Here is a 26,829-nt window from a genome sequence, read left to right as displayed (position 1 = left end):
TTCCCAATAAATAAATTCTAAGTAGAAAAGATACCAAATTAAAACTTCCGAATTAATTCTAACAATCACTATAAATAAACTTTTTGGGAAAGCTCTTTTCCTTCTTACATGCACCTTCTCTTAAATTTTTTAAATTGTTTATAAATACAAACCGCCCCGTAATTTTACCATAAATTTCATACTGGACCAAGTTTTGTCGTATTGATACTGCTATTTCTTAAATGCCTTATAACTAATAGACCAGAATTTAGTGGTAAACGGTATCCATTTACCCCGATTTTGACCTAATGTTATTAGTGCCGGGTTCTGTGTTGATGCTTACATATATTTTACAAAAGGTTACTTTTTAGTATTTTTATTATAAATTGTTAACGAATTATTTAAAATTACATAATTCGGGAAAGTTTGAACTTTGAACCTTTTTCAAAGCTTTTAGCAACATGTTATAAATGGCTTCTTTCTCGGCTCATAATTTTTTTTGTGATATTTATAGCATATGACATTTATATTAAGTCCATAATATTTAATATCTTTACAATTTTTTTTTTTTTGATGTGCTTTTTACTTCATATGCCTTAGGTATATTGCATACTTCACACATGTTTTTAACTTCTGCAGTACATCCTGACAATCTCACGCCGTTCTTCAATCGCACGGTTTAGGCATTGTGGCCGCTACAATAAACGATCAAGTGAGGTATAGTTTTTTTTTATTAATACAACGCTTATTCCACTACTTTCATGTTTGGTTTTGTGTAGCACTGTTACCCACTTTTAAGGTGTAACCAAATTTATAAATTTAAACAGATCTACTCTTTTAGATTGATTCTTACACATTTTTACATAAATCTAAACCTTTTTGGGGCCTTTGGAATTATCGTTCAGTTTTCCGTCGAGCTAGAAGTCTACCTTATACCCTACGTTAAAGTATTTTATTTAGTCTGTTCCAGATATTTCTAGTGTTCAGGCGTACTTTGGTGAGTATAATAATTTTTTTTTGAAAAATTTGACTTTTTGATTTTTTTGATTTTACAATAATTTATAAGTTTATTATACGTAAAATGGAAAAGTTTTTAATTGTCAGAGATCAAACCACGAAAATCCGTAAATTTGGTGTCCAGGGACGAACTCTGGAATTTAAAATTAAGGATGTACCGCCAGGTGAGGAACCCGTAAGTTGGATTAAAAAGGCCATCGAGGATATTGTTCGAAAGGGTACTGTAAATATTTTGCCACATGATCAGGTCGGTTTCACTTTTTGCTCCAAGGATTTCGTTAGAGGTCAGGGATGGATGAGGTTAAAACCAGCCTCAGAGGTGACAGTTGACGATATATGGAACCACATAAGTTCCATATATCAGAGCAACAGCACCGGTTTAAACACCGAAACGTTTTGTCTTGGTATTACTACCGTAAAAATGCCTACTCGAAAGGGTAGAGGTCGTAAGTACAATTCATTTAAAGAGGAGTGTTCTAAACGGCGAGGAATTGTTGTTATTAAAAACAACGATAACCTATGTCTTGCATACGCTTTGGTTGTAGCCAAAGCTTACGTTGACAAAGACCCTGAACTTACAAAAATATGTCGCGATAGAGGGAAAATACAACGGGAAAGAGCATTGCAGTTAATAGATAGGTCTGGTGTTGTTATTCCTAGTGAGGGAGCTGGAATTCCTGAGTTGCAACAGTTTCAGGCATATCTAACAGACTATAAGATTGTGGTCTATAGATATGGAACTAAGGGACGTGATGTCATTTATGAGGGGCACACTTACGGACCAAAATTAAACCTTCTCTTTCATAAAGGTCATTTTAATGTAATTCGGTCACTGACCAGTGCGTTTATCAGTACGTATTTCTGTGATAAATGTTATCAACCCTACGACCATAAAGACGGACACAGCTGCGTTGATACGTGCTTTGCATGTCGTCGTTCACCAGCTTGTTCCAAAGAAGCTGTTAAAGTTCCCTGCGATAAATGCGGCCGGGACTTTTATGGTGAGGTATGTTTCAACGTTCACATTAACGACATATGTGACAAAATTAAAAGGTGTAAGCAATGTTACAAAATCTACACTAAAAGTCATATCTGTGGGGAGATCTTCTGTAAAACTTGTGGTAAAAATTACCCATCAGATCATCTTTGTTACATGCAGCCTGATTCTGGTAAACCTCCCTCAAAAGATTTTTTGTTCATTTTTTATGATCTTGAGACTCGTCAGGAAAAAATATTGCTAGATGGTTCACTTCTTCAAGAACCAAATCTCTGTGTATTTAGTCAGCGATGTTACAATTGTCTTCAGGAAGAAAAATTACAGTTTTGTCAAACATGCGGTTTTCGTCTAAATGTTTTAAACGAAAATGTTATTTCTATTTTTATTGAATATGTTTTTCAAATTAGGAAAAAATTTAAGAATGTTGTCGTTTTGGCACATAACGGAGGGGGTTTCGATAATCAGTTCGTGTTGAATTACATCCTCACAAAGACCGATTTAACCCCTGATCTTATCATGCGGGGTACGAAGTTAGTTTCGATGAGTGTTGGGAATGTCCGTTTTCTCGACAGTCTTAATTATTTTCCTATGGCCTTGTCAGCTTTACCAAAAGCTTTTGGTTTAACAGAGTTAAAAAAGGGCTATTTCCCACATTTGTTTAATAAAGGGGAAAATCAATCTTATCTCGGACCTATACCTTCTCTAAAATTCTATGATATCGATAATTTGAAGAAGGATGCACGTGATAAGTTAATAAATTGGCATACTGCTAAAGTTGCTAACGGTTATGTTTTTGATTTTCAGAAAGAGATCGTTGACTATTGTATTTCCGATGTCATGATATTAACACAGGCTTGTCTTACATTTAGGAAACAATTATTGAATACGTCAAATGTCTGTCCTTTTATGGAAGCTACTACCGTAGCCTCGACTTGTAGTAAAGTATTTAGGCGAAATTTTCTACAATCTGACACAATAGGTCTTATTCCTAAAGGTGGTTATCGTTTTAAAGATAATCAGTCAAAAATAGCTCTGCAGTGGCTACTTTGGGAAGAGAAACAGCGTAATATTAAAATACAGCATGCTGCACGAGGATTTGAGGCTGTTATTAATACTTGTAAAGTGGATGGTCTTTACGAAAATATCGTGTTTGAATTTCAGGGTTGTTACTATCATGGTTGTCCCCAATGTTATCCCGAAAATAGATTGGCTCCTCTTCATGACGATCCTTCACACTGCATGGAAAATCGTTATGACAGAACTGCTGCCAAAAATCAATATCTAAAATCTCTGGGATATGAAGTCGTTGAAATCTGGGAGTGTGCCTTCAGAAAAACTATGACGCCTGAGATAAAATCATTTACTGAGGATCACCCCTTAATGAGAACTCAACCTATAAATGCTAGGGATGCTTTGTATGGTGGTCGTACTGGTAACACCGTGGAGTATTATAAGGCTCAAGAAAATGAAAAGATTAAATATGTCGATGTTTGTTCCCTATACCCTTGGGTATGTAAGCGTGGAAAATTTCCTCTAGGTCATCCTAAAATTTTTGTAGGAGATGAATGCCGGCATATAGATTTATCACGAGTATCTGGTTTAATAAAGTGTAAAGTACTTCCTCCCTCAAACCTTTATCATCCTGTTCTACCCGCAAAAATAAACAATAAATGCATGTTTGTTCTTTGTCGTAAATGCAGCGAGGACTTTATGCAAGGAGAATGTCAGCATTCCGACGAACAGAAGTCACTTACAGGAACATGGGTAATTGAAGAAGTTGTAAAAGCTTTGGAAAAGGGTTACAAAATAGTTGAGACCTACGAAATCTGGTCGTACGAAACCCGTGAATTGTCAAAACATCAAAATGGTCCCTTTTCCGACATGATGAATAAATTCATCAAAATCAAGCAGCAAGCTTCAGGATGGCCCCGTGGTTGTGTAACAGCCGAAGAAAAAAACCGATACATCGAACAGTTTCTCCAGATAGAAGACGTTCGGTTAGAGTTTACCGAAATAACGGCGAATCCTGGCCTTAGATCGTTAGCTAAATTAATGCTTAATTCGTTCTGGGGTAAATTTGCACAGCGAGAAAATCTTCCCAAAACTTCTATTGTAAACAATCCTAAAGAATTCTTTGCTATGATGAGTAATCCCTCGATCTATGTAAATACTGTGGTTCCTGTAAACGAGGAAACACTGGTTGTTACGTGGGAGTATGTGGAAGAAGCATTTTCAATGTCTTCCACTGTAAACGTCGTTCTGGCCTCATACGTTACGGCTCTAGCCCGCCTCAAACTGTATTCCTATTTAGACATGGTGGGCGAGCGTACTTTATATTATGATACCGATTCAATTGTGTACATTTCCAGAGACGGTCTGCCTGATCTTCCTACCGGTGACTGTATTGGTGATTTAACTGATGAGCTAAGTGGTGGTCATATTTCGGAGTTCGTTTCTGGAGGCCCCAAAAATTATGCTTATAAATACATACTTCCTAATGGTGACGAAAAATTTTGTTGCAAAGTTAAGGGAATTTCCCTTAATTATTTAAACTCGCAATTAATTAATTTTGATACTATTAAAAAGATGGTACTTGTAAAGTCGGAAGGTATTAAAATCATAAGTAAACAAGTTAGACGAACAACAGAACATCAAGTCATAACACAGGAAATCCATAAAAATTATCGACCACATTCTACAAAAAGAAAATTTTTAGAAGATTTTAGTTCCGTTCCTTTTGGTTATAAGAAAATGAAAATTTAAAAATATGTATAAATTTATTTATAGTGTTAATATTATTGATTATTGTAGTTTTAATACACGGCTTTTTATTATTTAGTTATATGTACATATTTTATATTAGTATTAAATGTGTCTTTTAAGAATTTTTCATAAATTAGTTTTCCGTTCTCTATTATCCAGCGTCTATTTGGTTGTCTGTTTTTCTATCACATATTGTAGTTGGCTTTTAAAATTTTTATAGTAAAACAACGTTACCAGGTATCTGTTATGAGTTACTGATTAATTTAAAGATCTTAAAACGATGTATAGCATATTAGGGTTAAATATCATAAAATTTGTTCATTAAGTTTTAGAAGATGTTAAGACTACCAAAAGATATCCGTTAGCGACTACTGGTGAATTATGAACTGATCTTAATAAATTAAGATCAAGTGTTCCTGTTGCCACCTTTTTCTAATAAAAATGTAACAAAAATATGTCTAGCATCAGATCGTAAAGACGTCTACTGAAACATATTATTCACAAAGATATCTGATATGGACCATTGGCGAATTATGAACCGATCTTATTAAATTAGGATCTAGTGTTCGTGTTGCCATATTTTTCTGATAAAAACGTAACAAAGAGTTGTCTAGCATTAGATCGTAAAAGATGTCTACTGAAACATATTATTCACAAAGATATCTGATATGGACCATTGGCGAATTATCAACCGATCTTATTAAATTAGGATCTAGTGTTCGAGTTGTTACGTTTTTATCTGATAAAAATGTAAAAAAAGTTGTCTAGCATCAGATCGTAAAAGACGTCTACTGAAACATATTATTCACAAAAGATATCTGATATGGATTACTGGTGAATTATGAACCGATCTTATTAAATTAGGATCTAGTGCTCGTGTTGTCACTTTTTTTAATAAAATGTAACAAAAAGTTGTCTAGCCTCAAATTGTAAAAAGACGTCTACTAAAACATATTATTCACAAAGATATCTGATATGGACCACTGGCGAATTATGAACCGATCTTATTAAATTAGGATCTAGTGTTCGTGCTGCCACTTTTTTACTGAATTGTAAAAAAAAGTTGTCTAGCCTCATATTGTAAAAAGACGTCTACTAAAACATATTATTCACAAAAGATATCTGATATGGACCACTGGCGAATTATGAACCGATCTTATTAAATTAGGATCTAGTGTTCGTGCTGCCACTTTTTTACTAAATTGTAAAAAAAAGTTGTCTAGCCTCAGATTGTAAAAAGACGTCTACTAAAACATATTATTCACAAAGATATCTGATGTGGACCACTGGCAAATTAGGAACCGATCTTATTCAATTAGGATTTAGTGTTCATGTTGCCATCTTTTTAATAAAATGTAACAAAGTTGTCTAGCATTAGATCGTAAAAAACATCTACTGAAACTTAATATTCACAAAGATATGTGATATGGACCATTGGCGAATTATGAACCGATCTTATTAAATTAGGATCTAGTGTTCGTGTTGTCACCTAAAATAATAATAAGAAAATCGATCGACAAATCTTAATGGTCTGCTTTCCTGAGTTAATTTTTAAGTATGTTTTTAATGGCCAGTTACCCAACAGGAGTTTAGTTTTCAGTTTAAGTATCTTCTAATAAAATCAATAAAAATGTTTATTTAAGTGTGTGATGGAAAAAAGACAATCATTTCGCTTTCATACTGACTGTTTGTCCCATACTAACAAAACCTCTTCCGGCGGTCGTGTAACCGTACCGACTAGCGGTGGATGCTGTTAAGAACAAAATTTGTTCGAACCGAATTGGTTACGTTTGCCTTCAATATATGTTTTTTTTTTCATAATATATTCACTCAATTTCATTCCTTCGCTTACCTACCATTTTAATATCATTTTCTGTCAGTAGCACCTTCTCCGTACTGACTGCTGATAAGACTGAATTTTTGTTCAAACTGTCCTTTTAAATTTCTTCTGTATATTATATACTCTGGATTTTTTAAAATAATTAACTTATGATCGTAGATAAAATATAGTATGCAACTCGCAAGAGTTTTGGTCACTATTCTTTAATAATTGATCATATTGATACATTATATCACATTTCAACGTTGAATATTTGGTGGCCCCTTTATAGTATAAACGGATGGTCCACTTTTGCCGCACAGAAACACGCCAGGTACCACATTGTGGGAGTAGTACTGTAAACTTAGGGTGTCTGTCAGACTCGCTTACAAACCGGGCTGTCACTTATTGAGTTGAGTACGTAAAGTGTTCTCTGTATGTTTTAATATGCAACGGGGAATTGTTGTCTGATGGTTATCGAAGAACCGTCTGTGATCATATCCCCACTATCACTGTAACATGAATTGTGTTTTCTCACCTTACCTTGTATATATCAGCATCTAAATATAAAAGTAGACAACGGACGAAAAGAAGAAAATATTGGTTATCTAATTTGGGCAGTGGGGCACCACTTTGATGATTTGCGACAAGATCTGTGTCTAGCCGTGGACAAAAAAAGAAGACCTGTATAAAGCATTGGAGGAAACAATCGTAGACCTATGTATAGCACTGGAGGAAAGAATCGTAGACCTATGTAGAGTACTGGGCGAAAAAATATGTGTCGAGCACTAGACGAAAGAACGAAAGCTTATATGTAACAGTGTATAAAATATTGAGTTCCCCTGTCAAGCAGTGAACGTTCAATTAGTGAATAGAAGAAGGTAACATGAGATGAACAGATTAGCGAAAGAAAAAGAAGAAGAGGAAAGAAAGGAAAAGAAAAAATGATTCGACTTGTCAGTAAGCGTGATGTCACCCGAACACCTGAGCAGGTGCAAACATCAAAGGATGCCGCTTTTTCCCACGGTCGGTAAAATTTTCCCAGCGCCAAGTGCCGCAATATCTACTCAGTTCGACCCACGTTATTCTGCAACTATTTTTGAATGCATTGTCCATAAACATAAGGCTCTAAAGAATCCTAGTTCTAGTTGGTATTAGCGGATAGCACCACTTGTTGTCGGTTCGCTCAAATCTGCAAAGGTCTAATTTAGGAGCCGGTCCAATATAGGTGACCTTATTCTAATATGTTTTTTACCCAAAATCGTATATTTTAACATATCTTTTATCAAGACAATACGATTATTCAATTAATTGTTGCAAAAATAACATTCACTGATGCATCTTCTTCTTCTTGATGTGCCTATCCGTTACGAATGTTGGCTATCATCATGGCAATCTTTATCTTATCTGCAGCAGCGCGGAAAAGCTGCGCAGATGTTATATTGAACCAGATTCTGAGGTTCTTTAACCAAAATGTTATTCTTCTTCCTGGACCTCGTTTTCCAAATATTTTTCCCTGCAGGATGGCTTGAAGAAGAGCATATTTGGATTCATTTCGTATAATATGTCCAAAGAACTGTAACTTTCGAGATTTGATGGTGGCCAGTACCTCTCGGTTCTTATTCATTCTTCTGAGGACCTCCTCATTTGCGATTCGGTCAGTCCACGGGATCTTAAGCATTCTCCGATATAGCCACATCTCAAATGCTTCCAGTTTTCTGCACATATCTTCGTTCAAGGTCCACGATTCAACACCATAAAAAAGGAGAGACAAGACGTAGCATCGCAGCATTCTTACTTTTGTATCAAGAGAGAGGTTTTGACTCTTGAAGAAGGACCTCATCTGTTTGAAGGTGGATCTGGTTTTTCCGATGCGTGCTCTAATCTCCTGGTTGTTGGTCCATTCTTCATTTATTATGGTGCCGAGGTAGTTGTAGTGCGTCACTCTTTCTACAGGGGATTGGTTGACCTTCTGTTACCCTTTTCTTGCTAATTATCATAAGTTTTGTCTTTCTAACGTTTATATTGAGTCCATATTGTTGACTGTAATACGTGATTTTGTTCATAAGAACTTGCAGGTCTTCTAAGTTGTCCGCAAATACCATGGTGTCATGTGCATAACTGATGTTGTTTAGCCGATAACCATTTAATAGAATACCTTTTTCAGTTTCGTGCAGAGAAAATACAGCCTTACCTCACTCCACGCATAATTTTCACATAGTCAGTGTGTTCACCTTCAACTCTGAGATTTGCTGCATGATTCTAGTAAATTTTTTAAATTATTTTCAGATCCTGGTTGTTATTTCCTGTTTCTTTTAGTATTTGGCGTGCTGTACTCGATCAAACGCTTCAGTGCTGCATAGCACATTGTATTTGTGTATTCATGGACCTCCGAAAGGTCCATGATAGTGTTCCAGTCAACAACCTGTGGAACGCCATTAAACATTAGGGAGTAAATAACATTTACGTAAATCCCGTAAAATCATTTTACGAAGATAATAAAGACAAAAGAATAAAAGTCCGACAAAACTACTGAGAACCGTTTAAAGGCGACAAAAGACTTGTACAAGGATAATGATTATCACAAAAAACTAAGAATTAATTGTTTCCATATACGTTTTCTGCTATCGTAGTCATTTTCGTGTCAAAATACAAGTTGTAAAAATTATAAATACGGTTTTAATATAACTGCCTCTATTACTTTTATTAGAAAATATTATTTTACTAATTTATTAAATTTCTTTCACATTTCAATTGTTTTAAATTTTTTTTTGCAAAAACAAACAACGCTGATTTTTTCACCCTTTTAACTAAATGAGATAACTTCCACACAGCCTCAATTAAATTAGTCAAGTGCTGGTGCAATTGCATTTGCATTCATTTAGATGCACTTAGTAATCGGATGCCACGACGAAATTAAAAATGGTGTCTGCCCGCTGAGTTTACGCCATTTCCGGCACTTCCGTCTCCGCATGGCAGGAAGCAACGACAAAAACAGAGAAGGATTCTGCCTTTTTCAGTAAAAGCCTCTTGCATATATATATATATATATATATATATATATATATATATATATATATATATATATATATATATATATATATATATATATATATATATCTCACGTCGTTTGATTTGATGTGTTATATACTAGGATTCCGCTAGTTGTTTATTTTATACTTAGTCAGAGGCTTTTTCAGAGTTCATTAATGAAGAAGATGCTGCATCGTGCCCTTTAAGTAGTAGCTTTGTTCGTTTTTTATTTCTTAATATATTCGTTATATCCTCTCCTTTCATTAGCTACGTCGCGTGTTGGGATACGAGCAGTTGTTTATTTTATGATTAACCAAAGGCCTTCTTTAAGTCAATAAATCAGTTTGTCTCTCTTAAAGTAAATCTATTTTTATCCATAGTGCTCTATGATATCTCGTATGTCGCTATACGTTTATTAATAACGAAAATGCTCTGTAGTGTCCTTTTGATAGTCGCCTCGTTTATTCTTTATATCTTCATATATTCTTTATATAATGTACTTTCATTTTTTATGTCGCATATTAAGATTGGACCAGTTGTTTATTTTGTAGTCAGCCAAAGGCCTTCTTTAAATCAATAAATCAAAATTTGTCTTTTGTTTAAACTATTTTTATCCATATGATACCTCCTGTTTAACGATACGTTTATTAATAATGAAGATAATTACTATTTTATTGGGAATAGGCCACATTTGAAGGTTTAAAATAAGTTTATTGAGGTTTCAATCTCCACTCGGAAATCGTTCTGAAAATACAAATATAAATAAATTTATTTATTTACCGACTAAGGATATTTGCATCATCAATTTGTAGAATGATTGGCAATAAATGAACCGTATTATTTCAACAACAAAATATGATTGAAATGTCAGTTGGTAGTTCACATTTTTTTTCCTAGGTGGCGTAGGTACCCTACCGGACGAACAGTGTGACTTGTCGTCCTAACTTTTTATGTATATGGATAGATTATATAATAGCGCGCATTTGACAACCGAGCGTTTCCAAGCACTGCCTCACAAGTAATCACAAAACACTGCTATTTCATACAGAAGTACGATGACTCCAAGGAAACATGTTGGCAAGATTATTTGACCTTCGAGATGAAGTAATCACCTTCTTGGAGCAGCAAAAGCAAAATGAACTAATCGGGGCCTTCAACGAACATTGTACCCGAGTAATATTGGCTTATTTGTCAGACATCTTTGACTTGTTGAACAGCCTTAACCTAAAACTGCATTATCAAACCATTTGAAGAGCCTAATTGAAGAGTTCCAGAAATACTTCCCAAACACTTGTGACGATAGTATTTTCAGAGTGTCAATTGACCCATGTCGGTCAGATAGACAAGCGGGCTGGGCGGCTCGTTCTCATTCGCTTCACTGCGAGTGGTTCAGTGAATGTGAATTCGATCCTCAGCTCGGTGTACAGAAAACAAAAAGGCTAACGCAGCAGTTTAAAATTCTAGATGAATCTGCGGCTTAGACTAGAATATGCTGGTGTCTGATCGGCCTATGGTGGAGCAGTACGGCAAAAGAAGGGCTTGCAGCTCGGTGATACTCCTCCATAGATCCCTACCGCCTAAAAATACCGGTGTATATATACAATTGACCCATTCCATCTCAACATAGACTCCCTGCCTGAATCACTTCAAGAAGATGCTTTGCAAATAAAACATGATTCCTTTGCCAAATACAACTTTGATATAATGGACAAACCTTCATTTTGGTTAAAATACTTCAAAGTGTATCCTAGTTATCACGGAAAGCTCTTCGTTTATATTTGCCATTTTCAAGCACCTATTTGTGCAAAAAAGCATTTTCAACACTTGTGGCAATTAAAACAAAATATCGGAATAAACTTGATGCTTCTAGCGACTTGTGTTGTGCACTTTCTAATACTCAGCCACGAATAGGCATAATAGTAAAGAAAATGCAAGCACATCCATCTCACTAACAAACCTAATCTATATTTCTTTTATTAATAATTTTTGTATTTTATAAAAACTGATATTATTGTATCTTATGGCAGTATAAATAAATGTTTTGTTTTCTATGTAATACTTATTTGTTTTCAACAAAAGGGGCGTGGTACAAAAAAGTTTGAGAACCCCTGCTCTAGACTAATTGAGTGACATAAAAAACAATAATACTCCACCGGAAAGAGAGAATATTATTTGAAAAGTGGTAGATATTGGCGATTATTTTCTATTTTTTGAGCCGCTTGCTCCCTGCCTCTCTGGCCTAAGCAGCCTGTTGGGAAAATCGCGCAAAGAATATTACCCGCCAGCAATTAGAAGAATTGCTTTAGCGCTTGTTTTTTTGTTGTGTTGTTCTTGTTGTATTTTTTCTGTTTGTCTTATTTGTTTGCGAGAGCTCTTAGTAATCGAGAAAAACAAGGTCCGGGGCGGCCGCGAAGTTGGCATTGAGAAAAACAATGTGGATTTTATTAGATTTTACTTTCTAGAAACTAAATAAGATTTGGGACTTTGAGAATAGGAAGATTATTGTTTGGAACACCTGTCTCGTCTCTCAGGTGTTGGCTACATGGTTTTTCGTTTACTACAACGAGTAAGAATCGTTAAGAAGAACACAAATTCGAATTGAGAAAATGCTAAATGTTATAGAGCTAGAATTAAAATTTAAGGTTATTTCTATCTTTTTATATAAAAATAATATCCAACACAAGACAAAACATAAAACTTATAAAGTATTTCCGAACAACTCTGAGAGTTACTGGGGAATGTATTAGTATAGTATTCAGAATTTATGGCTCATATTTGGAATATATTTATATTTGGATTTGAAATAACTACTATTAAAAATATTGAATATTTTGGAATTTTCTAATTTTTGTTTTTTCAAAATAAATTCTGGTCAATCAAGTCGTTTATTGTAAAATAGAGTTAATTTTAACAATGTTTAATATACAAGTTTAAGTTTTTATGCGGAGAAAATTGTGAAAAAAATAAATGTTTAATATTTGGTAAATAAGGTTGTTTTACTTAAATGATAATTTAAATTGTTTAAACAAGTCGTTTTAATTGAAAGAAGTGCATACGAGTATTTCCCCCTCTAGCTCTTATTACTGCTTGCATCTTCCTCAGCATGCTTGCAAGTAAATTTTGGACATATCCTTGGAAAATTGCATTCCATTAATCCTGTGCAGCAAGTCGAAGGTGCGCTATCGTATTTGGAACGGGATTTCTTTGTCGTATGCTGCGTTTTAAGTGATCTCACATGTGCTCTATTGGATTTAAATCCGGGTTAAACGGTGGCCAATCCAATCTTTGAATTTGGACCTCATCAAGATAATTACTCACTATGGTAGCGGCATGTGGTCGAGCATTATCGTGCATTAACGTGAATCTTACATATCCAATTTAACCAACATATGACAAAACATGATCTTGCAGGATGTTTTAAACGTAAGAATTACTAGTCATCCGTCCAATCACTTCTACAAGTGCAGTACGTACCTCCCTACTAATACCTTTGCAAAGAATTATGCCATCAACTCCAAAACAAACGGTTTGGGCGAGACTGCAGCTGGCGATTCGTTCTCCAACTCTTCTGTAGATGTAGTTTTGACCATCTGGCTTCCATGATAGGATTCTGATCTCATCAATGAAAAGAACTTTTTTCCAGTTGTCGATATTCCACTAAATATGTGTTCTTGCAAATTCCAAATGACGAGATTTATGATTTTGGAGAAGACGTGGAACTTTGGCGGGGCGTCTGGGTTTTAAGTTTGCTTCTTTTGATCTTCGTCTAACTGTTTGTGAACTCACATAGCTCATTTCTGAGGTGCAATGTCAACGAACGATTTCGTGTAAAATTAAGAACCAAAAACGGTCATCAATTGCGGTTGTGCACCTTAAGCGTTCTTGACCAGGCCTTCGTACAAAATTTTCTGTTTCGCGGTAACTTTTTAGAGTATTCGAAACTATAGATTCAGTTCTGCTGAGACGTCGTGCGATAACTTTTTGTGCATATCCTTCCTCGTACCAAATTACAATATGTGCTACTTGGGCTTCATCGCAGTGTCGAATTGGTGGGATACTTATTTTAAACTTAGTTAAATAAAAACAATATTTAATTAAACCTAATAAATTAAACTAAAAATAACCGTATTAGTATCATTTTTGCTTTACGTGAAGAAGGTTTTTTATGACAAAATGTACGAATGACACTAACCACTGAATAAACGTCAGAATAAACATCAAAATATTTCAAACCAGTTGAGTTCATCAGCCTACTATATGAGTATTATCAGTAATCTAAAATTATTTTCAAATAATAGTGACTACAAAAAAAATTGGAAAATTCCAAAATATTTGATATTTTTGTCCATGAGTGTATATTTACAATTTTTCCTATATTTTTTCTATATGTTCGCTCAATGATTTTCATAGAACATGAAGAATCATTAGAGTAACCATCAAAAGCAATTGTACGTACTGTTCTTAGAGTAATATTTATTAACGCTTGAAACATATTAAGGGACAATGTCTTTGATCGTTTTATTTTTATTCCAGATAACTCGATAAACAAAGTAGTTAATTTTTTCAATGGAAATTGGTGTTTATTCAAGCGGCTTAAGAGTCTTCGTGAAATGCTGATTTTGCGTTTTTCTTAAACCACATTCATTAAAAATGGATAGTTGAAAAGAAGTAAGCTCGTATTGAAAATTTTTAAAGCAAAGCTTCCATACTGGCGTTTTATTACTTTTTTCTCTATAGTAAAATGCCGAGATGAGCGTTTATTGAATTATTTTGATATATTAAATAAATAATAAATAAAACAAAAACAATAAATACAAATAAAAAATAAATAATAAAATTGGCTTGGCGCTAGTCTACTGTACCGCCTACTATACCATCTTTTTTATATAATCTGGATCTAAAATGTTTAAGAATATCCATTGAAAAATTAATAGAGCATCAACTGGCACTTCTTCATTCTCGGTGTTTTTCAAAGTGCTTGTGACCATTCTAAGAGATTTGGATTATTAGGACTTGATACATATTTCTATTTAATAATCCGTGTATATAATTAACATAACAATTCACATACTTTTATTTTTAGTTATACAAAGTTTATAACAATTAATTTGTTTCAAATATATTTGTAATGTTTTTAAACCAAGAAAAGTAATTATTGTAAAAATAATAAACAAAATTCAAAAAAATACTAACAAATGTAGATTTGATTTTCAAATAGGTAAAAAATTAATTTTTTTGTAAAATTTATTGTTAAACGATATTATTTAAAACTATAATACATAAATACTTAAGCTACCTAAATTCATAACGTTTTCTACTAATTATAATAAGAACTGCTTTTTATTATCTATTCAACGAGGTACCCCAAATTAAAAAATATCAATTCTCGTTGATTAGAACCGGATATATTGCGACTTTTATAAATTTGAAGTTAAGATTTCAGTTTTTGAAATACCAAGTAAAATCTAGACGGTGCAAATTTACCTTCATCTCTGGCGCATCATAAACGGCTAATTTTTAAAGGAATCGTTTTGAATTTTTTTTATCAAAACTTTTAATCTATTAATTTAATCTAGGCTTTCAAATAGTGCTTTTAAAATTCCTTAATATTTATGAACAAAGCCCCAATAAATTTTTGAAGAAACTCGGGCTCTAAGGGTCGTAGGATATTGCATTTTTTTAATTCGTGTAAAAATACTCACATTTAGAATAAAAATTAAAATAAATATAAATATAATAAGTTAAATAAAATAAAATTAACTTGATTAAGTACTATCATAGTACTTTTGCAAACCTATTTAACAATATTTATCATAAACTTTTTTATCGTTATGTGATTTAATTTGAATGCATAAGCCTTTTTCTTCAATTTGGTGCAATTTTCTGGAATTTGGTGGTGATTGAATGATTTTTATAGTCGTAGTTATTCAATGATACTGGTAGTCGTTGTCAAAAAACTGGAATTGAAATATGCCACACCATTTATCGGAATTCAAAAAATCTCGAATAGTAGAAAAATTTTATAGTAATTGGTCAATGAGCTACATATGTCAAACTTTAAGCATAAACAAATCAATGGTTATTCGCGATAAGTAAAATTAAAAAAAATTTATTAAACGTTTCGTCTTCCAGCTTGAAAATCGTTTTCAAAGTACTTGTTTTTATGTTTTGAAGATTTAAAATGTTAAAAACTGAAACTATTCACAATGATTTTTATAGAAATAAGTTTTAAGAAGCTTTATACGATTCAGAGGTCTACACAATAAAATGTAAACTAAACATTTTTGTGAAGCCAAGTAGCGTTAATAATCATCTAGTGCCTTGAAAATAAAACACAATAATATAATTGTTTATGGACAAAGGTTGTTAATGAGTCTAGTGGGTTGTGAAAATTATCAAAGTGTCTCCAGCACCAAAACCATATTTTAATTTTTCAAAAAACTGCCATTTTCCTGCTGGAAACGGAAACGTCAAATAAAATATTCCTAATTGCATTTGTAATTAATTCCTAGAAAACCCAATAATTAAATATAAAATTCTACAAGAAAATAACTTGAAACACTTATTAAAAAATGCCTTTTTTATCCAGGCAATAATAAACGTATGTGGCGCTACTGATAATGCATTACCAGACTGATAAAAGATATTAACAAACCCCAAAATAGCTATGGAGTGTTTTTAATTATTAGACAACTAAAAAACAGCCGTTCAGTGACCTTTAATGGGCCCTAAAAGTACACACGAAACATTTAGGTATTTGGACTCCAAATATTAGTTTTATCAATGGATTCAAAAGACAGAACATTACACGAAATATTTATACTATTAACCTGTTTTTTTCGTAAGAATTTGTATAGAATAATTTATAGTTATTAATTTTTGATACATTTGACGAATCATCATTAAAGCTTTCCATTTCTGATTTTTTTGGAAAATGTATGTTAATTATTTTTAATTATTTTTATATAGACTTGTCTCTATTTTCAATAAGGCATTGCCTTTAATTAAAATTAAGCCCAAACGTCACAAATCCTGGACTACCAAAGGTATACGCATATTAGCCAAGAATACGTGTTCACTTGTACATCCAGAAATTTACTACCAACGTCATTGTTATTGAATATATTACCAAGTATAGAAAAATCTATCTAAAACTTATCAAAACTTATAAAAAGCATAATATTAAAATCGTCTAGGAAGCTCTAAAAGTGTTGCAAAAGAAACTTGGTCCATAATAAACGATCTTCAAAATTAAACAAACACAGTTTAAACATTTTCTCTTCCTGAAATCCTGAAAATCTAAATAAATACTTCATTAATGTGAGTGAGCCAACTATTTTGGCAAAACAAGATTCCATTTGGTATCTCCCCAATTCAAAAAAGGTCTCGAATTCATTTTTTATAAGACCAGTTGACTCCATTTAATAATACAAGGCAAGGTAGACGGAAGAAGAGGGCCAGGTCGAAGAAGAACGTCATGGCTTAGAAACCTGAGAGATTGGTTTAACAGATCCTCTGCATCTCTTTTCCGAGCTGCCGTCAACAAAATTACTATAGCTAATTTGATAGCCAACGCTCGATAATCGAGCTCGGCATATGAAGAAGAAGAAGACCAGTTGATAAATTTGAACTGATCCAAACAATCAAGAGTATCAAAAGCCAATCTTTCTGTAGTATTGGTGGAATATCCATAAAAATTTTCTCATATCTTTCAAAAAGCTGTGTGTTGGAAGCCTGGTCTAATTAATGATTCCTAAAAAGTACAACTGGAAGCAAGTGGCGGCAGCGGTGATTTGGGGGAGGCCTATGTCCAAAGTTGGATTACTTAAGGCTGAAGAAGAAAAAGGTATATTTCCAGGGTGCCTTTAACGGCAAAGACAGCCATTATTATTCTTCTTCATAAGGTGGTGAAAAATCAAATACTTGTAACTATATACCTATTGCCTTACTACCTACCGGTATCATCCAAAATTACTGAGAGACTTGTAAAAGCTCAACATGTCCTTTCTCGTTGAATACGTTTTATCACAAAATTAGTTCGGCTTTTTATCTAATAAATGTGTAGCGTTTTAAATTTGGTGGAATATTTTCGTTTTTCTGTTTGCAAATGAATTTTAAAACGATCAATATATTATGGCATTTTAAATTGAGATTCTAAATATCAAGTTTTGGTATTCAGCTGTTTTTGTCTTTCGTCGTTAAAACGCAATAAACTGGAATATTGAAAAGTTGTTTCGAGTCCCCTAATATAATATTGCAAGTCAGGTATACGGTTTTTCTAAGACCTATTAACTGAGAATATTTTTTTTGTCTTTGTTTACATTAATATTCACCTATTCTCTGTATGTATTGTGAGGTAAAAAATTTCCAGTTAACCAATTTAAAAGTAAATAATCAAGAAGTTTTTTTGTTGGTTCGTTGCTAAGAACGAGGTCAAAAAAGGGTAGATTGTTTGTTTTTAGTTTGTAGGCAAAAACTAGCTGTGAGATGTAAAGGGAAATTTATTTTGCGTTGAAATTTGTTAAATGTAAGGCATAGAGGAGTCGACATTTAAGCCCCAAGCAGAGCAGACGTGCTACAATGGAGTGAAGCAAGAGATGCCAGAGTAGAAAGATTTTTTTTTGTGTTATGTCTTAAGACCGGTTAAGGTGATAATACTCTCTGCAATATGGCAGTTTGAAACATAGTAATCACCATAAGATTTGTGAACTGGCACTGAAGAAATTTGGAAAATTATTATATAGGATGTCCCCGTTGTCAGCTTGCTTCCTCCACAGAAAATAATTCCACATCTCTTGATTGTTCGTCCCTGAGTATGGAAATGGTTTGCTTTGTCCCTGTTGGAGAATATGTCCAGATAGAGTCCTATAGATGTTAACAAGTTTTTTTTTGAAAGTTAAGTGCTAAACAGTGAAATCAAGGTAACATTTTTTAACATATTAATTTTAAAGTAAAGACAGACATTATTTTTGATAATTATTAATAATTGCTTTCGTTAAAATTTAAAAAGATTTTGTAATAAATAATAAATTGTAAATTTTATGGTTTAATTTAGCTGTCATTTTAATTGTTTTTTTTTAATTTAATGCTAACATATGACAGCTAGCTTCATTTGTTTCGATATTTATTTGTTTTGTTTGTTAAAAAAAAAAAGGTTAATCTCTGTGCGGTAACATTTGCAAGTTTTTGTAGTATCTCCAACCCCTTTGTAAACGGAGTTTGTAAACGAACACATGAAGTTTTTTTTATTCTGTATTTGGCAACTATTTATATAGTATATTTTTTATGCCACTTATATGTTTGATAACTGTTTGTTTGAGACAGAAATAAATGTTTATTCCATTTCTCTGAACTACTTTGTTTGCTTTATTTTAGAATAATCTCCTAACCCTTTTATGTGTTTTTATTTTAGGGATATTTTTCCTAAATCCGGCAAGTTTAGGATTCTTCGAAGCGGCGTCCTTTCTTTTCAAATAGCTAGAAGTTCTTTTTCTTGTTGTCCCTATTTGCCAAGTGTCCAGGAGATTGGTGTAAGAACCCCTTTATTTCATTTATTGTGTAGATACCCCAATCCGACCCATTTATTTCAACTTATCCACGACCCAAGCTCTGCAACAACCCCCTGAGTGCCGTTCGCATAGGTTCTGCCATAGTTTCTGTCCCCAATTTTCTACCCCATATTCTTACCCTGAGGTAGGCAAAATAATTTCGTTACAAATGTACCAGTAATGCTATGTTTTCTATACTACATGAGGTTTACCAAGCACTGAACAATGACACAATGACACTGTGACTAAGCTTTTGATTATGTAAACCATGACATTTTGGTAAAAAATCTAAATTTCTACTGAATTTGAGGTATTTCTTTAAATTGCTTCCAATCTTACTTGGGGAATAGGAAATAACTGGTTAGAGCAAATGATACTGACTCTAGTCACAAAAGCATTGTATGTGCAGTACCACAAGGCTCAGTATTGGGTCCTCTACTTTTCATTAACTTTATAAACGATATCACGAATTTAAAAATCGATGTAAACATTTTTCTTTTTGCTGATGATACCAGTATCATTTGGAGAAACTCTAATATTGCAAATTTTCCATGTACTTAAAATAAAAACCTGGTCCGGCTCTAATTTATCTATAAGTCTTCTTAGTCACCTATACAAACTCCTTACAAGAATAGTAACGAATCGTCTTGACAAAAAAAAAATGGTTTCTACCAGCCAATAGAGCAAGCGGAATTTCGTACCGGATTTGGAAAAAATGATCACCTATAGAGCATTAAAACGATAATAGAAAAGACTATCAAATACAATCAACCACTCGTTCTGGCTTTTGTAGATTTCCATAAAGCCTTGACACGGTAGAATTTGACAAAATCCTGGAAGCACTACAAGCATGCCGCATTGATTACCGATATACAAGGTTAATTTACAATACATACAAGAACGCAACTATATCGGTGAAACTACATAAAAACACGGACCATATGCCAATCGATAGAGGAGTCCGACAGGGTGATACCTTATCGCCTAAACTGTTTACCGCAGTACTAGAATATGCTTGTAAAAAACTTAACTGGAAAGCGAAAGACCTGAACATTGACGGTAGAAGATTAACATATTTGAAATTCGCAGACGACATGGTTTTGTTCTCGGAAAACCTCAAGGAGATATGTACAATGCTATATGAACTGCAGTTAGTGTGTGCCAGTGTGGGTCTTAAAATACACATCTTCAAAACAAAATTCATGACAAACCTACTACCTAGCGGTAATACCAATATTGTAGACAACGAAGTAGAGCTGCTGGAAAAATACATATACCTTGGATACGAAATAAAGATCACAACAGACAACCAAAAATGCGAACAACGAAGAAGAATGAACCTAGCATGGGCAGCCTATGAAAAACTCAAAGACATCTTAAAAAGCGATATGCCAATTTCTTTAAAACGTAAAACATTTGACCAATGTGTGTTATCTGTGAAGACCTATGGTGCCGAAACTTTGACATTGACAGCTACAACTTCTAAAACGCTGTAAATAGCTCGTAGGAAAATGGAAATGAAGACTTAAGACGAAGATCAGGCGTTACCGATGTAATTTCCCATGAAATTGTACACTTTTCATCGACAATAAAGCATATTTCTATTCTATTAATATATTTTTTGTATTTCTACGATTATTCTTGTGTATTTAGTAATGATTAGACAGTCTCTGAAAATCATAAAATATTTACTTTTTTTTATATCTTTTTGACCTCTTGTCACTTAAATCAAACACAAATGGCACTAAACTTTAATTATATTTAAAGATCTCATAACATAAACATTTTATAATAGCGTGTCTTCTTAATTCTCCTAATCTCATACCTTCTAATAATTGAATCCATTGTCAGGTGTCAATCATACGAAAACGAACAACTAACTTAACAACAAATGACTTATATGCTGAAACTATTGAGGCCGTGTCGTTGGCGCTGTAATTTGAAATTTGATCACAATCTTCACAAAAATAATTGGGTATCTGATACCCATGTGAGCGGTTTATGTTAAAAAAATAGGCATGAACTCCAGGGTTAATCAAATGATGTATGTGTCCAATTTGTGTCACTATCTGTGCTTTGTTAGATCTGACTATATCTGCTCCATTCATTGTATCGCTTATTTTTTGGTCCATTATTCTTCTAAGGTCCCAATTTTCTTTCTTGTTGAATTCGTAATACCTTACGAAAACCTCCTCTTAAATATTAATTAATCTTTTTTCATCTTTACTTGTGAGACACTGTGTATGAATTGTGGTATACTTTCCCCTTACATATTTTTGGTTTTATAGTTTGCTTAGGTTTCTGTTTTTCAGTACTATTTTTTTGCCTACTAGTATACGTTGTGTTTTATCCTAGTTCCTCTCACTTTTTCCATTTACTTCTCTATGCTGGATTTCTCAAATTTACAATTGTCTATTTTAATTCTCTCTGTTATTTTGTACGGTTTTCATAACATATTATAGTGTATTTTTATGTATGAGAGAGTAATAAAACAATAAATTATGTATGCAAATCCCTAAACTGTTGATACGGGCGACTCGATGAAAAACAGATATTTGTCAACAAGTTTACAGAAGTATATAGGAAAACAATTTTAAATTGAGTATGACCACCAGGTATAAAGGTTGGAGCAGAATAGAATACAATAGTTGTGAGGGTTACTAATCCCTAAATAAGGTTGCCAGTGTCGGAGTGATGGAGGTACTAATGAATGAATACTAATGAATTTGCAAGAAATGTAAGATGTTTATTTTATTGGTTATATATAACCAATAAAAGTTTAATAAGTACCTACCTATTTGCAAAATAAAGTTTAATTCTTTAGATAAAATAAAACGTTTAATTTTATCTGAAATGAGTGCATTCCACGAAGTAAGGGTTTCAACAATCAAACATTTAATTCTTTAATTCCAGGAATCTACGACAGTAATTGACTAGATAATTACCTTCTAAACTTATTCCACAGAAAATGTGATAGTGGGTTTTTCCATTTTGTATATAGGAAGGTCCAAGTGGCGTATTCAAAATTCTTAACAGTTCACTAAAAGTAGGTACTTCAGTTGCAAGGTGCAGTTTATTGTGTATACTAGTGTTATGGAAAATTTGGAAGTGCCGTGTAAACGCCGAAAAATTGGTCCTCTAACAGTTAATGAAAAAACATTAATATTTAATTGTTTTAAATCATTTACAGACAAACGTTTATGTGAAAGTGTTGATGAGACCGTTGAGTTAGTTAGCAGTACACTTGGTGTTGGGAAATCTACGATTTACAGAGTTATTAAAGAAGAGAAATGTGGTAGTTTTCAAATGCCACGTAATGCTCCAGGGAAACCAAAATTTCAAATAGAATATCATTTTAAAGAAGGACTTCGACGGAAAGTGCATGAATTCTTCTTTAGACAAGAATTTCCAACATTGGATAAAGTTCTTGTCTCAGTTCGAGATGATAAGGATTACCCAGAAATGAGTCGAAGTACGTGATGGAAACTTTTAAAAGAAATAGGCTTCCGCTGGAAAAAGAATCCCAGAAAGTCTATTTTATTAGAAAGAAGCGATATTGTCATATGGAGAAGACATTTTCTAAGAACCATAAAGGAAATGAGAAACCAAAAAAGAAAAATATTTTATCTTGATGAAACATGGATCAACGAGGGTCATACACCAAATAAATTTTGGCAGGATGAAACTGTTACAAGTCAAAGGCACGCTTTTGTAAATAACTTATCTACTGGTTTAAACCCACCATCAGGAAAGGGACGCAGGCTGATGATAGTACACATTGGCAGTTCAGACGGTTTTGTTGAAGGTGGTTTATTAACTTTTGAATCAACTCGTACCGGTGACTACCATGAAGACATGAACGCTGATGTCTTTCAAGAATGGTTCGAACAAATGATAGATCTTCTTCCTAAGAACTGTGTAATAGTAATGGATAATGCAAGTTATCACTCCAGACTTATAGAAGAACTGCCCACAACCAAGTGGTTAAAAAAAGACTTGCAGAATTGGCTGAGTTCAAAAAATATTACGTACCATCCCGGATCTATAAGAAAGGAACTTTATTCGTTGTGTGCCCTTCATAAAGAAAAATTTAAAAAATACGAAATTGATGAAATTGCCAAAAATCGTGGAATGACATTACTTAGATCCCCACCATATCATTGTGAATTAAACCCGATTGAACTGGTATGGGCACAGATAAAGAGTGAAGTTTCAAGAAAAAATACCACTTTTAAAATTCATGATGTTAAACAGTTGTTTTTGGAGGCCGTAAATAATGTAAAACCTGAAAACTGGGAAAAGGCAGTAAATCACACTATTAAAGAAGAGGAAAAATTGTGGAAGCTGGACAATATTACTGATAAAATGATCGAGCCAGTTATTATAAATCTTGGTTCTGAAAGTTCATCTTCTGAATCTGATTTGGATTTGTAACAAGTAGCTGTAAGTTTTATATTAATATTTTTATTCTTCTATTTAACATACCTTAGACGGTTTTAAAAACTCTTTTTCTCTTTTGTAATTTTTAAAAATTAAAAAAAAATGTGAATTTTTTAAAACCCTTTTTAATGTAGGCCAGTCAGTTCTAATATAGTGTGTGATAAAAGAGGTCACTTTTGTTTACATACACATAACACTCTATAACACTGAAATAATTCATTTATTTTTTACAATTATTCAAAGTAATTTTTCAATTAATCTTGAGCACGCCCATGGAGTGGTCGGAGCTACCAGTTAAAATTATGCTAATTACTCTCTCGTTCATAAAAATAAACTATAAGTAGTTCGTTTTCCTTTGATCGATTTCTACTTCTTCTTTTATTGTTTCTGTTAAGACTTTTTCCACGATTTCTTAGCTTTTTCCTTGAGCAGCATATGTTAAATCCTGAGACTTTAGTTCCTTTGAGAGCGCTCTCCTTCCTTCGATTGTCATTGTCGTCCCTTCTGCTGTAATTCTTGCTCGATATTCTTTCACTGACATCATTCTCTTTTTTCAAATATACCTATGCGGGATCGGCTTCCCTAATTACAACGCCTCTTCGATTCCGTACAAGAATGGACTATACTGAACAACTCTGAACTATACAAAATATACCACGATCCAGATATTGTAACATTGATTAAAATAGGACGGCTGCGTTTGATGGGACGTGTGTTAAGAATTGAAGAAGACGAAATACCAAACAAAATAATCAAACAAGTGCCAGAAGGAAAAAGAAAAAAAGGGACACCGAAGTTGAGATAGATAGGACAAATAGAAAATTATATAACAACCTTAAAAATAAGAAAAAGAGAAAAAAGGCAAAAGTTAATTTCATGCAATCGAATTAATTATCCTCCAATAAAGTCGTCCCCGGAACGCACCTCAAAATATTGACAATATCATTTTCAAGTCATTCACTTTAAAATTTATTAAAATTTACAGAGTACTAAACGTGTATTACATAAATACTTAATATTTAGATTGAATTTACCTTTAGTTGTAATGAACATTTTGTGATATTTCTCTATCCACGAAAATTTAGCTGAAAATTCATTAAAAAATACGTCGTAAACAACACCACTTCACTATTACTCCATTCTCCGGAATTTACGGAAACTTGACAACCCTGCAATTATTCTCAACGTTCCAGAAAATAGTTATCCTTCAGCCGAACAGCGTAAGTAGGCGAAAAAAATGCAATCAATTTTCTAAATGAATGAACCGAACCGTACGTAGACAAAACCAAAGATAGACTGTGACGTGGCAAATGCGTTTGAGAATGAAGTGGAACAGAAACTCGACACAAAGCCGTGGGCGTGGGGTAAAGCGCTCGGGCCGGGGGTTTCTAGGAGGGTTTGAATAATAGATTGTTATATCATGCGAAGTAGATTAATTATTTGATCGGTGTCGATTTCGATTATTATTTGTAAAATGTATAAAATGTATTTTTGTGTATATTTATGTCCACAGTGAATATGAGGTTCAGAATGTGCACTATACTTCGATCAATGTATGGAAATTTAGTATGGAGTATACACTGTTGCCGAAATACTTCATTGACGTTTATAATGTGATGATCTGTCATGTTCAAACGAGAAAAAATTAGTAAAAACGTCCTTATGATTACGATATACACTAGTGGCCAAAATTCTAGAAACTTTACAAAAATTTTAGTTTTGTTATCAGCATTCCCTTTTTTTTGACGACTTTTGTTATTTATATGTTTATCTATAATTTTATTGATTAAAAATAAATAAAACAACAGCCGTTAGCTATTAGTAGATATATTTAAAAAAATGGTACAATGGTTATTATCAAGAAAATTAGTATTTGTTGGGATAACCTTTGTTTTTTAGGACAGACTCGATTCTGCAAGGCATGGAGTTCACGAGACGAACGAAATCTTCTGGTGTAATAACTCCAAACCAGTTTTGAATAATGGCTTCCATCAGTTCTCTCTTGTTACTTGGGTTTCGGCGTGATACTAACACTTTCAGGCTTGACCATACATTTTCTTGTGGATTTAGATCAGGACTATTTCCAGGCTAAGGCAGGACAGTAACGTCATGATTTCTCAACCATTCCATGAAAGTCTTAGCCGTATGACAAGGCACTCCAGCTGGAAGATGCATTGTTGGGCATCGCCTCCAAACACATCTCTGATAGTCGGCAGCAGTTCGGCGGCTTGCAGTATCTCTTCTTGATATTTTTTTTGCATTAATATTGCCCTCTATTACTGCTAAACATCCAACCTAAACGTCCAACTCCATTAGTGGTCATACAAGCCCATACCATGAAACTCACAGGATGCACCATACTCTTCATAGTGACCTTATTACACTGGGGCCAAAGATCTTTCCCCGGTCGGCGACGAACAAACTTCACTCCGTCACTTCCCAAACATCGAGATTCTGGTTTCATCTCCCAAATTACCTCACTCCACTGTTGTTTTGTCCACCCTCTGTGTGCCAAAGTCTAATCAATGCGTTTTTGCTTCTGTTTTTTGTTCAGGAATGGCTTCTTTCTAAGGGTTCGTGCTCTCAGTCCATCTTCACACAATTTTCTACTGATAGTGCGGTCCGATATTTGTAAGCCAGTTGATTTGATAATAGCAATAATTTCTTCTAATTATTTTTTAAGCGAAGCATCCATATTGGCGTTGTATTACAAAATACTGAGGCATGCGTCACGGAAATAGAGCGACAGAATGACGTCGTCATGGATGACGGAACTCGCGTCAAAAGATGGCATTTTGTCATCCATTGTTGTATTTTAGAGTTAAACATGATAAAAAGATACTAACAGCGCAACCGGTGTAAATAAGAAGACGAGGTAGACTAAAGCTGAGGTGTTTAGACGGAGTAATACAGGATGATGAGAAGATTGGTGTTACCAACTGGAAAATCCTAACAAGCAACAGAGCAGAATGGCGAAGAAAGATTGAGAATTGGCCCTTAAAGACCTGTAGCATAATGATGATGGTGATGATAATGGTAGAAACAAAAACTGGGTAATAAACAATGGTGATGATAATGGTATTACTTAGAAGAAGTTACAGAGTAGCAACAAGATTGTATCGCATTAAACATGAACAGATAAAAAGAAGAATGAGATTGGAACCATATATTAAACTACACAAAAAAAATGAAAAAGACAGCAAAGATTTGATTTCGACTTAATAAGTCTCATC

General features: G+C 33.5%; 2 protein-coding genes across 6 annotated transcripts in view; one reads left to right on the top strand and one right to left on the bottom strand.

Annotated features, from left to right (window-relative positions):
- Positions 1 to 26,829, bottom strand: part of Schip1 (Schwannomin interacting protein 1) — an 879,380-nt gene that overhangs the window by 211,522 nt on the left and 641,029 nt on the right. Inside the window, exon 1 of one of the 5 annotated variants that reach the window (XM_072534088.1) lies at positions 24,631 to 24,850. The exons of the other annotated variants lie outside the window; for them this stretch is intronic. The gene's annotated coding sequence lies outside the window, so the exon portion shown is untranslated. Of the gene's footprint in view, positions 1 to 24,630; positions 24,851 to 26,829 lie in introns of those variants that run through there. 5 annotated transcript variants of the gene reach the window in all.
- Positions 1,061 to 4,756, top strand: LOC140443435 (uncharacterized). The gene has a single exon (XM_072534689.1). It carries the CDS (start codon positions 1,061 to 1,063, stop codon positions 4,754 to 4,756), a length of 3,696 nt encoding a protein of 1,231 aa, XP_072390790.1.

The sequence above is a fragment of the Diabrotica undecimpunctata genome, chromosome 6 (assembly GCF_040954645.1).
Source record: "Diabrotica undecimpunctata isolate CICGRU chromosome 6, icDiaUnde3, whole genome shotgun sequence".
Taxonomy (NCBI): Eukaryota; Metazoa; Arthropoda; class Insecta; order Coleoptera; family Chrysomelidae; genus Diabrotica; species Diabrotica undecimpunctata.
This window is presented reverse-complemented; position numbering and strand designations above follow the sequence as displayed.

What these genes read in the sequence shown, in the direction of transcription:
- LOC140443435 (XM_072534689.1), top strand. Translation starts at nt 1,061, where the DNA reads ATGGAAAAGTTTTTAATTGTCAGAGATCAAACCACGAAAATCCGTAAA.